General features: G+C 26.0%; 1 protein-coding gene across 1 annotated transcript in view; it reads right to left on the reverse strand.

The window, feature by feature from the left end:
• Positions 1-14: 14 nt before the first annotated feature.
• Positions 15-12713, reverse strand: part of LOC135925661 (RNA-binding protein 45-like) — a 35713-nt gene continuing 23014 nt past the window's right edge. Inside the window, exons 6-10 of the mRNA XM_065461081.1 lie at positions 8870-9008; positions 8594-8649; positions 8079-8316; positions 3363-3498; positions 15-314 (exon numbers count right to left, since the gene is read on the reverse strand). Of these exons, the coding sequence (XP_065317153.1) occupies positions 162-314; positions 3363-3498; positions 8079-8316; positions 8594-8649; positions 8870-9008 (722 nt within the window). The 3' untranslated portion in view covers positions 15-161. The remainder of the gene's footprint in view (positions 315-3362; positions 3499-8078; positions 8317-8593; positions 8650-8869; positions 9009-12713) is intronic.

Consider the following 12713-nt stretch of genomic DNA (forward strand, 5'->3'; position numbering starts at 1 on the left):
GTCATTCATTGTAGTTAGATTTTCTATTTATATCATAAGACCTTTAACAAATATCAACAAATTTTCTTATAAATTAATACAATACTTATCTTTAGTATAAAAAATATTATCAACAAATAAAATATAAATTCATGTACAAATGGTTTATACTATTTAGAAAATTATTCATTATCTGCTCTGAGTCTTTTTCTACCAGCATGTAAATGTTGATAATGACTGGATTCATTGTTTGTATTAGCATTGTTTTGGTTATCGCCCTTATTCTTAAAACTATCTCTTTTGAGTTGTTTATCAGGTGGGTCAGCTATTACAACCTAATTAATAATGTACATTTTAGGTGAATTTAAAAGGGCACAAAATATTAGAACTTGCAAATTATCATCGTCAAACCTTTTGATATATGGGATTAGTTTTGATTGATTTAGGTTCAGTTAAAGGGAATTTGAAAACCCGCTAATCGAAAAGGGGGTTAAACAATAAATGAAAAGCCAGGGTTTATTCTATAAATACGTCATAACAAGTAAATATGAGGGTAACAAATAGATAACTTTTCGGCTGACCTTTTTAATTTCGATATAATTTTTCTAGAAAGCATCGAATCCAAAATTTTAGGCTCCTAGTACTCATAGTTCTTGGGATATCAATGGTCAAAAGTGGCAAAGATGACCTTTTTTCAAAAAATACGATTTTTTAAATTGAGATAAGTTATAAAATAATGTTTTTAAAAATATAAGATGTCATTTTGTAACTCTGTTAAAAGGCCTTTTATTAAATATTAAGGATTTTTTTGAAATAATATTGTTGCGGTTATTATTTACGTTATAAATTTTAAGCATGAAAACTCAAGGTGTTTCGCTTTCCAAATTTTTTTGAATTTAATATTTTTTATTCTCTAACCTTATATCTATTCATAAAAAATTTAAACTTGGGACAGCCATGGGTTTTTTAGTCATTGGAATTTAAAAAATCAAGAAATAAATATTTTTTCAAATATAGATGACGCTCCTTTATAAAATAACGCGTTTTGTTGAGATTATTATTTCTTTAAACTTTTATTCTTAAAGATAAGAAAAACAAGATTTTCTATCATTAATATCATGAAATGAGATTATTTAGCTGCGGTTATAATCATTTTTTTCTTATGAAAAATTATTTTATAAATTTTGTTGATATAATAGATAAATTAAAATTCATGAACGATATTACCTATTTTTGGGGTTTCATTAAATTTAGTTTTTTTGTCGCCATGATAATTTAGTTTTGCGATAAATTATATGTATGCCGATGGGCTAAATATTGTTAAAATAATATTTTTTGGTATGAAAAGGATATCTTACGCCGCTGGAAAAGGATATCTTACGCCGCTGGAAAAGGATATCTTACGCCGCTGGATTGGTCCTGTGAAGAAAATTAATTTTTACTTCATCTCTAATTACATTCACTTCTTGTACAAATCCTAACCACCAATCGTTTTCATATGCACGTTACATATTCTCTAATCTCATCGATTAACAGATCCTAACGTGGATATACTATATTCTCCACAATAAATGTTTACGAATTAGAATATAGTTTAGTTAAACCAATCGGGAACACATGAATTTTTTGTGTCCCAGGTATTGAGATAGATTTACTAAATCTCTCACTTAGCCTTATCTCTTCTTCATACTCTGGTATAGTGGCATAAAAAAAAATTTATACCTTTTGCGCTGCTTGAATCAAATTTATTTTTTAAAAAATTAATCAAATGCATAGAATAAATGGAATTAAACAGTATTATGAATTAAGGATTCCGATATTACCACAAAACTTAGGTTGTTTATTTGATCTCCTATTTTATAATAAATTGAGAATGGATGCAACGTAACTTGCGAAGTTGTCCAATGATAACCCTGAACCTTGTCTTGGATTAAAGGAATAATTTTTTGAAAATTCACAAATAATTAATGATTATTTTCTAAACTATGTGAAATGAACTTTGTTGTTCACAATAAATGAATGGCGTATGAGAATATTCATTTTATCGAAAAAATAATTAATAAATTCTTCTGAAAATTGAGAAATAGTCTCCAGTTTTTCTATCTACCGAAACCCACTATTTAAACGTAACAGCTATATCCATTTTTATAAATAATTTTTCGATACGTTCCTTTAAGAGTGAGTCACGTTCAAGGGATTGCAAATCCTTCTGCCTATAACATCTCTATAAGTTGTTAATGTATCTTCACCATTTTAAGTCGTTGCTTATTCACAGCCTAAAATTATAAGTTTAATATTCTGGTGTATGCTACAAACGCATACACTATGTCTTCCGCTAGCCTTTGCTAATATATAATTTTTTAGTCTTAAGCTAGCAAATTTCGAAAATCCAATTGTTACGTTTGAATTACTCACCTTAAAATGATTATATAATCACTCGTTCCCCCCTTTCAAAGATAGATATGTAATCTTTTTTTCCTGGTTATACCCTACTAACTTCATCACTGCAAAAAAAAATTTTTGATAGGGATATTTTGCAGGCTTTCAATTTGGAATGGAAAGAATCCCCCTTACTTCTAAAATTCGCTACCTTTTTTTTGGATAATTTTTTCGGTTAGTTTTTTTTTTCTTAATAGGATATATTCCAATTTCGTTTAATATTGATTGTATCTATTGATGTTGATATCATTTAGATATTCGCTATCAGAATTGGAGATCTATTTTTTGATTTTTTAAATCCCAATAACTAAAAACCCATAGTTGTCCCAAGTTTGAATTTTGTTATGTAGATATAAGGTTAAGGAATAAGAAAATATTAAATTAAAAAAATTTGGAAAGCGAAACACCTGGTGTTTTCATGTTTAAAATTTATAACGTAAATAAAAACCGCAACAATATTATTTCAAAAACATCTTTAATATTTAATAAAAAGCCTTTAATAGAGTTACAAAATGACATATAACTTATATTTTTAAAATCATTATTTTTTAACTTATCTCAATTTTAAAAAATCATTTTTTTCGAAAAAGGACCATTGATATCTTAGGAACTATGAGTACTATTCTCAGCAAAATTATATCGAAATTAAAAAGATCGATTTGGTATGGAATTACCCATTCCCTGAGCATGAAAGGGTTAACAATGGATATGTGGAACCAATGTTAAAACAATATTATAAAGTCAGACTCAAAGAAGTAGTGTAATTAATAAATTTTGAATCAAGATCCAAAATGCCAGTTGAGCGCATTTTACTATAATATATAGAAATAATATTAGTTATTTTATTATTTTTAATTATTATTATAAGTAACAACTAAAATATGTAACTTTAAAGTATAAAAATATGCATTCAATATTAAAAGTAGAAGACAAAAATATGATACTTTCATTTCCATTTGACATATAGTGCTTTTATCAAGAGTTTTTAAGGCAAACCAAGCGGATTTAGAATTTGCGTAATGAACATAACAATAATTTCTATCTTTGGAGGGAACAACGGTAATGAGATTACCAAAACGTCTTTATATTTAATAAAAAATTTAATGAAACCTGAGATGGTTATATATCCTAAAATTTCAAACTTCGGTCAAATAATCTAATTCAGGTAAATTTCAAAAATTACTCTAATTCTTTTTAAAAAATAAAAAAAATCTCCAGTGCCATGTTTACAGAAAGTGCTATAATACTAAACAGTGCCTTAGAAAATAAAGTATTCTAGACATGCTTTAAAAAATAACATATTAATTAGAGACCTGCATAAGAAGGGATGTGAACCCGAACCCTCGTATTTTGGCCGAACCCGGACCCTTTTTAAAAGTGGAGTCCAAGGGTTCTAGGTGTCATAAAAATTTTATAAATAAAAATTTTAGTAACTTTTTTTTTATCTTCGAGTTTTTCTTTCAATTTTCTTCCTGGACTTTCATTTTATTTAGAGATTGATATCATAAATTATTTTCTAGTGTAGGTAATAATATTTTATTATGTAAATTTATTAATATGCTATGTTGAAATACATTTATTATTTTGTAGTGCAAGTAATAATATTTTAATTTAAATAATGCACAACACGTTGGTCCTCAATTTGTATGATGCTAGAATGATTAAGTTTGAAAGATTTCTGTAATGATTTTATTATAGGAGCATGTGAAGTCATTTTGTAGGAAGATGATTGGTGCCAAATAAAGAACCTTACTATTGTATTTGTTCCTTTAAAAATAACATTATTAAGATTACAATCAGAACAATTAAGTTTATTTGATTTTTATGGCATATGGACTAGATGCCGAATAGATTTAGAAAAAATTAGTTCATTTTATAAGAAATATTAGAAAACATGAAAATTCAAGAGAAACAATATTTGCAAAATTGTGTTGTATACGCTTCTATAATTTAGACCCTCGATATCAAGTTTTATTGAGTATTGAGCAAAAACAAATGGCTAAAGACCATCTTTAAGGATTTATGGCATACGCAAAACTCCATTAATTACAATATATAGGAGGCTACTATCTACTAGTTGTAGTGATATTAATAATGACAGCAACATTGATGATCTTGAAATTTTACTTTAGATAGAGAAAAAAAATCAAATTTTCGTCAGATAGAAAGGAGAATCAAAAAATGCCTATTGCATCTTTAATAGAAAAGTTCTCAGAAGTTAAGAGAATAAATATTGGTAAAAATATTTTAAATTCTTGAAAGATAATTCTTCAATATATCCAGAATTATATATCTTATCTAGTCGTCAAGGCTGTACCGGCCACACAAGTACAATAATTTATGTATTATAAAGAAAACTATCTATTTAAGGTAAGCGTAGAACGTGGATTTTCATCTTTGAAATATATATTGTCTTATCTAATTTACGTAGAAATCTCATGGATGATATTTTAGAATGATTGTGCGATTGAATAAAACATTTAAAATATAAATTATTTCATTTGTAAATTATGAATGTGTATATATTGAAGTATAATAATAAATGAATGAAAAAAAATCTTATTTTGATTATTTTTATGTTCCCTCCCAGACCCAAACTCAGATCTTTTTAAATTTTTTTCCTGTACCCTTACCCTTTTTTTGTCCAAGGGTTCCATCCCTGTGCATAAGTACTATTTGCATGGCTGGGTCCGGATTTTTTTTTAAAAAATTTTCTGCCCAGCCCGGGTTTTATATTTTTCAGGTCGACCCGGATTTTTAAAAATTAATCATTTAACATTTATACCTAATAATAGCGATTTTAAATATCTGGTTTTAAAATATAGTCTGACCAAGGTTTTATTTTAAAAAAAACTTAGGCAAGGCCGGGGTTTGAAAGATCAGAAAAAATTAAAAACTTTATTATGATTATAAAATACCAGTGGTTTAGACGTTAATTTAAACTAACTCATTACGTTTGAAAAAAAGAAACGCGTTACCGTTATTTTGTGAAATTGTATGCGTTACTAGCTATTGATGAATAGTAACGCATTAATTAAAAAACAAAATATTATATATTACAAATAAACCTATAAATAGTGTCTTTAGTAACACAGTCATTAATAGAATACGATAAAAACAAGCGGCTATAAAATGATAAATAATTTGTAACTCTATTTTAAGTATTTTTTTTTAAAAAAAACAAGATTTAATTAAATCACGCATAGCGCATTTCGATTTTGAAAGCGTATATCTTTGAATCTGGTTGAGCGAGCGCTATTTTATTAAAATTTACAACATAAATAACTAACATGACAAGTTTCATTCATTTTTGAGATGGTCGTCCGAAACACTGGTTGATTTGTAATAGAATGAGCCTATAGTTAAATCTCTTCATTGTTAAGTCAGTATAAATAATCCCATATATTTAGCTTGTTTTAATTTAATATCAAATTCTCTGGCTACAAGCTTATTAGAGACCATATTGGACGCTATTTTAGCTTATTTGCCTCTTTAACATTTTTTAATAGTCGATAGAGTGGACCCAACTTCAATCTACAATTACAAAAATGTTTCATAAATAAAAATTAACATACCTCGATTGATTTATTAATTAGATCAACAATCCTGACTAATAAAATTCAACAACAAAAATGTAATAAATAAAATAAAAATATTGGCGGTTAATCTAAATAAGAAACTCGGTTTTGATTGTTTATAAAATTTAAATAAAAAATTAATAAAAAATTTTTTCAATATTTTTTAAGAAAAAATTAAAGTAGCGTTTTGCAATACTGCTACTCAAAAAAGAAACGCGTTACTCGTTAATGTTATCATTGGAAATATGTAACAAATGTCGTTCCTTTTTCTCAAAAAGTGACTCTGTTAGTAACTACGCTACTTTACAGTATAAAATACCAAAATATAATAAGCAAAATTAAATTATATTAAAATGTATTTGATTTAAAATAAGTGACCACTTAAAATTATGCCCCCAAATTATGTTAAATATTATTCTCACCAAGTAATATTAAAATTGTGCTAAATCTATTTTTGCCTTTATAACTGAATATTCTTTTGTAATGAATAAATATGATTTGGCACAAACTCTGAGGTATCGATTTCCACATAACTAATTTATTCTCCAAAAAATACTTGAAATCTGCTGCGTGGTAAATTATTGATATGGTAATTCTTTCATCTTTGCAGATTTAACGATGATAAGTAAATCCGTCTTTCTAAAAGGTGTGATTTACTGATAAATAAATTAATGTTATTACTTAACTGATGATATCTTGATATTTAATAGTAATTATTATATTATTTATAAATAGATCACATCCTAGGTATTTTGAGCATACAACCATTTGCCATTACACTAAATGGATGCCGGTTTTTTATAAGCTCTAAAGATGGAAGGTTTCTGCTTAAGTTCTTATAGCCATATTTTTACTATCCCAAAAATTTTGATTTATTGCTGATTGTCCCCATTGCGCTCAGTTAAAGTTACATATTGTACAATTTAGCCTTTTCTTCTTTTGTAATGTTGTTAAAAATGGTTTTTCATAGGCTATATGATATAGCATGATGTAAACAAAATTTAAAATAAATTTTTTGATAGAATATCTTATAGAATGTAATCTTCGGAGAGAGATATATAGAAACTTGTCTCTACAGAAATTCCATCAAATTCATATTTAAGATTAAGAGGGATGCCGATTTTAAAAACTATCGTTCATAGAATTCTTTGCTATTTTGAATTAGTTTTCTTTAGATGTCCTCTGGGTTCAAAAACCTCGGTGCTTTATATTTATTTAAAATATTTTTAGTAGAGGTCGGCAAAAATTTCAAACCCGGCCGAGTAGGATTTTAGTTTTTGCCTGGGCCGGTTCCAATTTCATACTAAGGTTGCCCAGCCCAGCCCGTTTTTTAAAATCCAGAAATATATCCTATGGAAAAAATAACATCGAATTTATAAAATAATGATCATAGTAGCAGGTCATTTAATCATTAAAATTATAAGCAAAATAAAATATATAATTTTAATATTATTCGGCTTTAGAATAATATTTTTTCTACTATATATTAAGTGGACCGGGCATCTTTAATTTTTGCACGCCCAACATGACCCGTTAATTTTTTGGCCCGATTGTTTATATTTTAATATTTAAGTTTAAAAAAAATATTTTTAACAAAAATAAATGGATGGAGGATGCTCTTTTTTTAATTATAATTCTCATTGACCGATATTTATAAAAAATGGATCCGATCTGATAGTTTTAGGTAATTTTATGATTTTTTAATTATTACCCACCTCATTGATATGCGACCACCCTTGATTTTTTGGCTTATATTAGTTTTCAAAAATAATATTAATCTTCATTTGAAATTTTTTAATTGGGCTGAGTATAAGAGAGATGCTCTTGCTAAAAAATATGTTAGAAATTTTTGACCAAAAAAATAAGGATCCGAATAGTTTTTTCCATGACTGAAAATAATTTTTATATACATCATAAAAAGTTTCATATATTTTGAAAATCAGTGTTCAAAAATGTATTTTTTGGAGGATCATTAAAATAATGTTGTATATAAAACCCCAGCAACAAGTCTCAATAAGTAGTTAGACAAGTAAAAATGATCAAAAAAATTTACTTATCCGTTAATATTTATTAAAAGCAAACCCAAAAGTGTCTAAGAGGGCGGGTATAGGTGGTATTTTTGGATATCCCATGACCCAAAGTCTTTCCACAGTTTGCGCGGACTTGTCTGCCATAGGTTCGGGTGCCGGCAATTTAACGTTACAATAGGAGGAATATTGATTGTTTGATATATCATTAGTCTTGTTCAATGTATGAAAAGATGAATAGGGTGGACCAGAAGTACTTGCTAGGATGTTATTGGAAAACGATTGTGCTGAGTCTTGATATTTGATTTGGTTATATAATTTAACATTATAAAAAAATACCTTATCTCAAGGAAAAAAAACTACATATTATATTATTAGTGTTAGGAAGATAAAATTATGTTTCTTTAAGATAAATCATGGTTATATTTTATTAAAGGATAAATTATAATAATAATCATATTGCATAGAAAATTTTATCAAATGCTAATTAGAAATCTATTAAAGATTTTGAAGTGATTTAAATCTTGAATTTATCAAATTCAAAAATATATAATAGGACAAATAATTTACCGTTAAATTTGCCGCCCATACCCATCATCATATTCATACAATTCATCATATTAGACCTGTTACCAATATAGATTATTTTAAAATTGATTTTGATATATAATTTAGACGGCAGCATATAGCAAATTAAAGAAACTTATTTACAAAGCACTCATTCAAAATTTTGTGTGGTTAATTATGCATTCATACATTAGCATTTATAATAAAATTATAAAAATTACTGCTTGTAACATTACAAAATTTTTGATAAAATGTAAAGTTCAATAAAAAACATTTAACATAATATTCGTGTTCATGGTCGCATTGAAAGGGTCACACGCAATAAAAATGGGCATAGAAGGGGGGTATTCAAAATTTTGCAATTTTTCCAAAGCGTAAGTGGCAGCAATTTGTGAGTTGTACATAATATTGAAAACGGCTAATAATTTATGAGAGGGATGGTAGAAAATATAAATATTTAATGATGTTTACACATAAAATATGTGTAATGTTGGTATGGGATAAAAAAAAAGTTCGCGGAAAAAAACTCGACCGAAAAACTGGGAAAAAAACCTTGGGGAAAAACTGCGAGAAAATATATAAAAAAAAAAACCAGGGATCCGAACATCAGTTTAGGTTCAAATAAAAATAACGGTTCAAGTTCAGGTTCCTAAAAAATAAAAAAATCGGTTCGGTTCGAACCTCTAAAAACTTTTGTATATAAAAATTTTACATATTGGTTTATCATTAATAACACTATAATTAAATATTTTATTTATTGGATTCAATTTATCTCTAGGCAATATAAGCTAAATAATGTTGTAAAATGATAATAAAATTTGTACTGACATCAATCAAATTGATTGATAATAATCTTTACAACAATTCAGATATAGATTATAATTTTAGCAATATACTAGTAATAACTCTACATTCTTTTATAAGCTCAAAATCATGAGGCTCGAACTGGTTCACAAACATTTTCGCGGTTTGGTTCTGATTCGGATAAAAAATAATTTAACATTTCAGGTTCGATGAAAATTACCTATTTAAAAGTTCGGTTTGGATCCCTAAAAAAACTGTCTTAAGAAAAAATTTCAAAATAAAAAAACTGTAGAAAAGAAAAATGAATAATTAAAAAGAAATAATTGCAACAAAAAATACTATATTTTAATATATGAAAAACACCTTTAAGTTTTTTTTAATAAATGTAAATGATATCTGATAAAATAGATGTAAAGAAATCCAGGAAAGAAAGTCCCCCTATCGTTCTGGAACGGAATGCTCACAGAACTTTGAGTAACATGGAATGAGAACGGAACCTTCCTGGAACGGTCCAGAACATTCCTAAAAATAAATTTTAATTTTAATAATAAATGGGTAAATTTGTATTTCACTATTTTACTTTTTTTAATAATTATCTTAACATTTATATAAATTGATATGTCAATTAATGGATATATATTATTATTATTAATAATAATTGCTAAATTAATGGGAAAAATAGAAATCTATACTATTGCTTCGATGTAATAATTGATTCATACCAAAACGCAAAATTTGAAAGGGGGGGGCGCAAAAAATTTCTTCAACTTTAATAAATAGGGTCTGGATTAGAAAAAATTTTCATCATTAATTAATTATAATAAAAAATAAATATTAAAATATCTTCTACAAGTCTCTATCGAAGTTCTAATCTGATAGTAATTTTTTTTATTAAATTAAGATTTTTTCCATAATTTAAAATAATTTTTTTAGGGGTGTACCGATACCACTTTTTGGAGGCTGATTCGATCCGATATTCCAGATATTAAATTGATATCGGCCGATTACCGATCCGAAATCATATCTAATTTTGTATTCTGTAAAGATACCAATGGTTTTAATTTTTAATATACTTTTTATTAGTATAACATCTATAATTTAACTATACCATAACATATGTCATTTAAATATATTATAATGATCAGTTATAGTTTATATTCAATTCAATTGCAATTCTAAAAGTAATAAAATATTTTTATTGATAAATCACTTATTTATATAATAAGTAATAACATTTTTCTATTTATATAATTAGTAATAAACAAATATATTATGAAATTCGAAATAGATATTTAAATTAATATATCGAAGATTTCTTTTTAGAAATACCAAAATTTCCAATTTATCAGAGATCAGTCTGCGGTGATGGGGAGTGTCATACTTGCAGGCTGATCTATGTATCATTTTCTAATATTTTGTATTTTTTTAATACAAAAATTGGGAAAAGTGAGTTCGGAGTTTTTGATTTTAGTTCAGATTTTGTATGAATCTGAAAATTTAAAAAAAATTAATTATTAAGTTAAATCTCTAAAAGAAAATTTTGAATTAACCCTTTAAAGTCCTGTGAGCTAATTTGACATCATCATATTGAATGTTATTTTTTAATATTTAAAACCACTCAATGTTTTAATTTAACATTTTTCAATATTACAAATGTATTCAATCGTATTTTATCAATAATAAAAAAAAATATGCTTTCGTTTTTATTTTATTATCATGTAAATTTTGACTATATTTCCGTTTCAATTTTTCTTAAATTACTTGATTTTACATATTATTTATATATATTTTAATTGAAAAATTCTGAAAACTGTTTATTTTATAAAGAAGACAAAATATTCAAATATGTCATCATGAATTTATATTTTTTTAGAATTTTAATAATTTTTGTAAATATAATTTTTAAATTATGATGCCAAATTAACTCATTGGGAATTTAATAAGTTATTTTATTAACGTTAAATAAATTTTATTTTTTATAGATGATGTCAAATAAAATTAATTGAAGGTGATATTTCGGAAACAGATATTGATAATAGTGAGAATAATTTTAATCATCCTATTCACAATATAGATTCGCCCATAAATGCACTCCACATAGAACTTGATAATGTTCATGAAGGTCCTAGTTTTCCTAATCTCAGTAGTAATTGGGTATTAAAAAATATTGAATCATTTGATACAACATTTTCTAAAAAAATTTCTAATCCCCCAAATAATATTCCAACACCATATCACTTCGAATAATATTTCAATTGATAGATACCTGCATTGTGGATGCGTGGTTATTGTATCGAAGACATTACTAAAAAAATGGAAAATCTTTTATAAAACCTATAACATTTAAATCTCAAATAGTTCCTGCCTTGTTAATGGCAGGTAAAATTTGTAAAAGAAAAATAGGGAGACCATCAAATGAAAATCCTAAAATACAAAAAGGATCTAAGTTATTTCAGATAATAACTGACGTTAGATATGATAATTTAGAGCATTGGCCAGAAGCTTCTAAGACTAGTAAAAATGTGTTATCGCATATCCAAGGAATATGTGTGAAAATTTATGCTATAACTAGGAAATAAATTTTTAAAAATTTTTCATAATAAATAAATAAATAATTTTTTATATACATGCATTTCGCTCAATGATGCCAAATTGTATCATGATTTTTTTTTACCTGTATACTATGAAATAAAAGTCGAAATAAAAATTTTATATCCTTGGTATATATAAATGAAGATTTTTTATAAAAAAATTTTTTAGTTTTATTTTAAAAAGTCGATATTTAAAGGGTTAATATATAATAAAATAGAAGAAACAATTTTTACAAATTTTTTCATGTCAAATTATTTTTTAAAAGTTATAAAAGACTTAATAAGCCAGGTAACCCTGCGGCCCATAGGTCGGAAAATATTGCAATTTTTTTCTTCTAATAAATTTCAATATTGCAAACAAAATGATTGCTTTTATACACTAAAATATTGTTTATTTTCGCTGAATACAATAAATTAAATTGGATATGAGTTTGAGCCAAATTGATATGGGATGGGAGAGTCCTAATTTTTGACTGCGGGCCTGGACGAGGCCTGATTAAAAAACCCAGGCCCATGAATGACAGTTATCTATCTTATCAGATAAATAATATTATAAATAGTCACCTTAAAAATGTTCCCATCCTTTTATTATTTTTTATTACAATTATCTCTTTTTAATAGTACAGATTTTTCCCCACAGTTTTATTCCTTAGAACTCACTTCTTAAAAAAATCATTAGATTGTGTCCTAGTTCCTTTATATTTTCCTATTCTTTAAATAAAATATAA

Source organism: Gordionus sp. m RMFG-2023, chromosome 1 (assembly GCF_954871325.1).
Source record: "Gordionus sp. m RMFG-2023 chromosome 1, tfGorSpeb1-WG-v2, whole genome shotgun sequence".
In the NCBI taxonomy this organism is placed as follows: domain Eukaryota; kingdom Metazoa; phylum Nematomorpha; class Gordioida; order Chordodea; family Parachordodidae; genus Gordionus; species Gordionus sp. m RMFG-2023.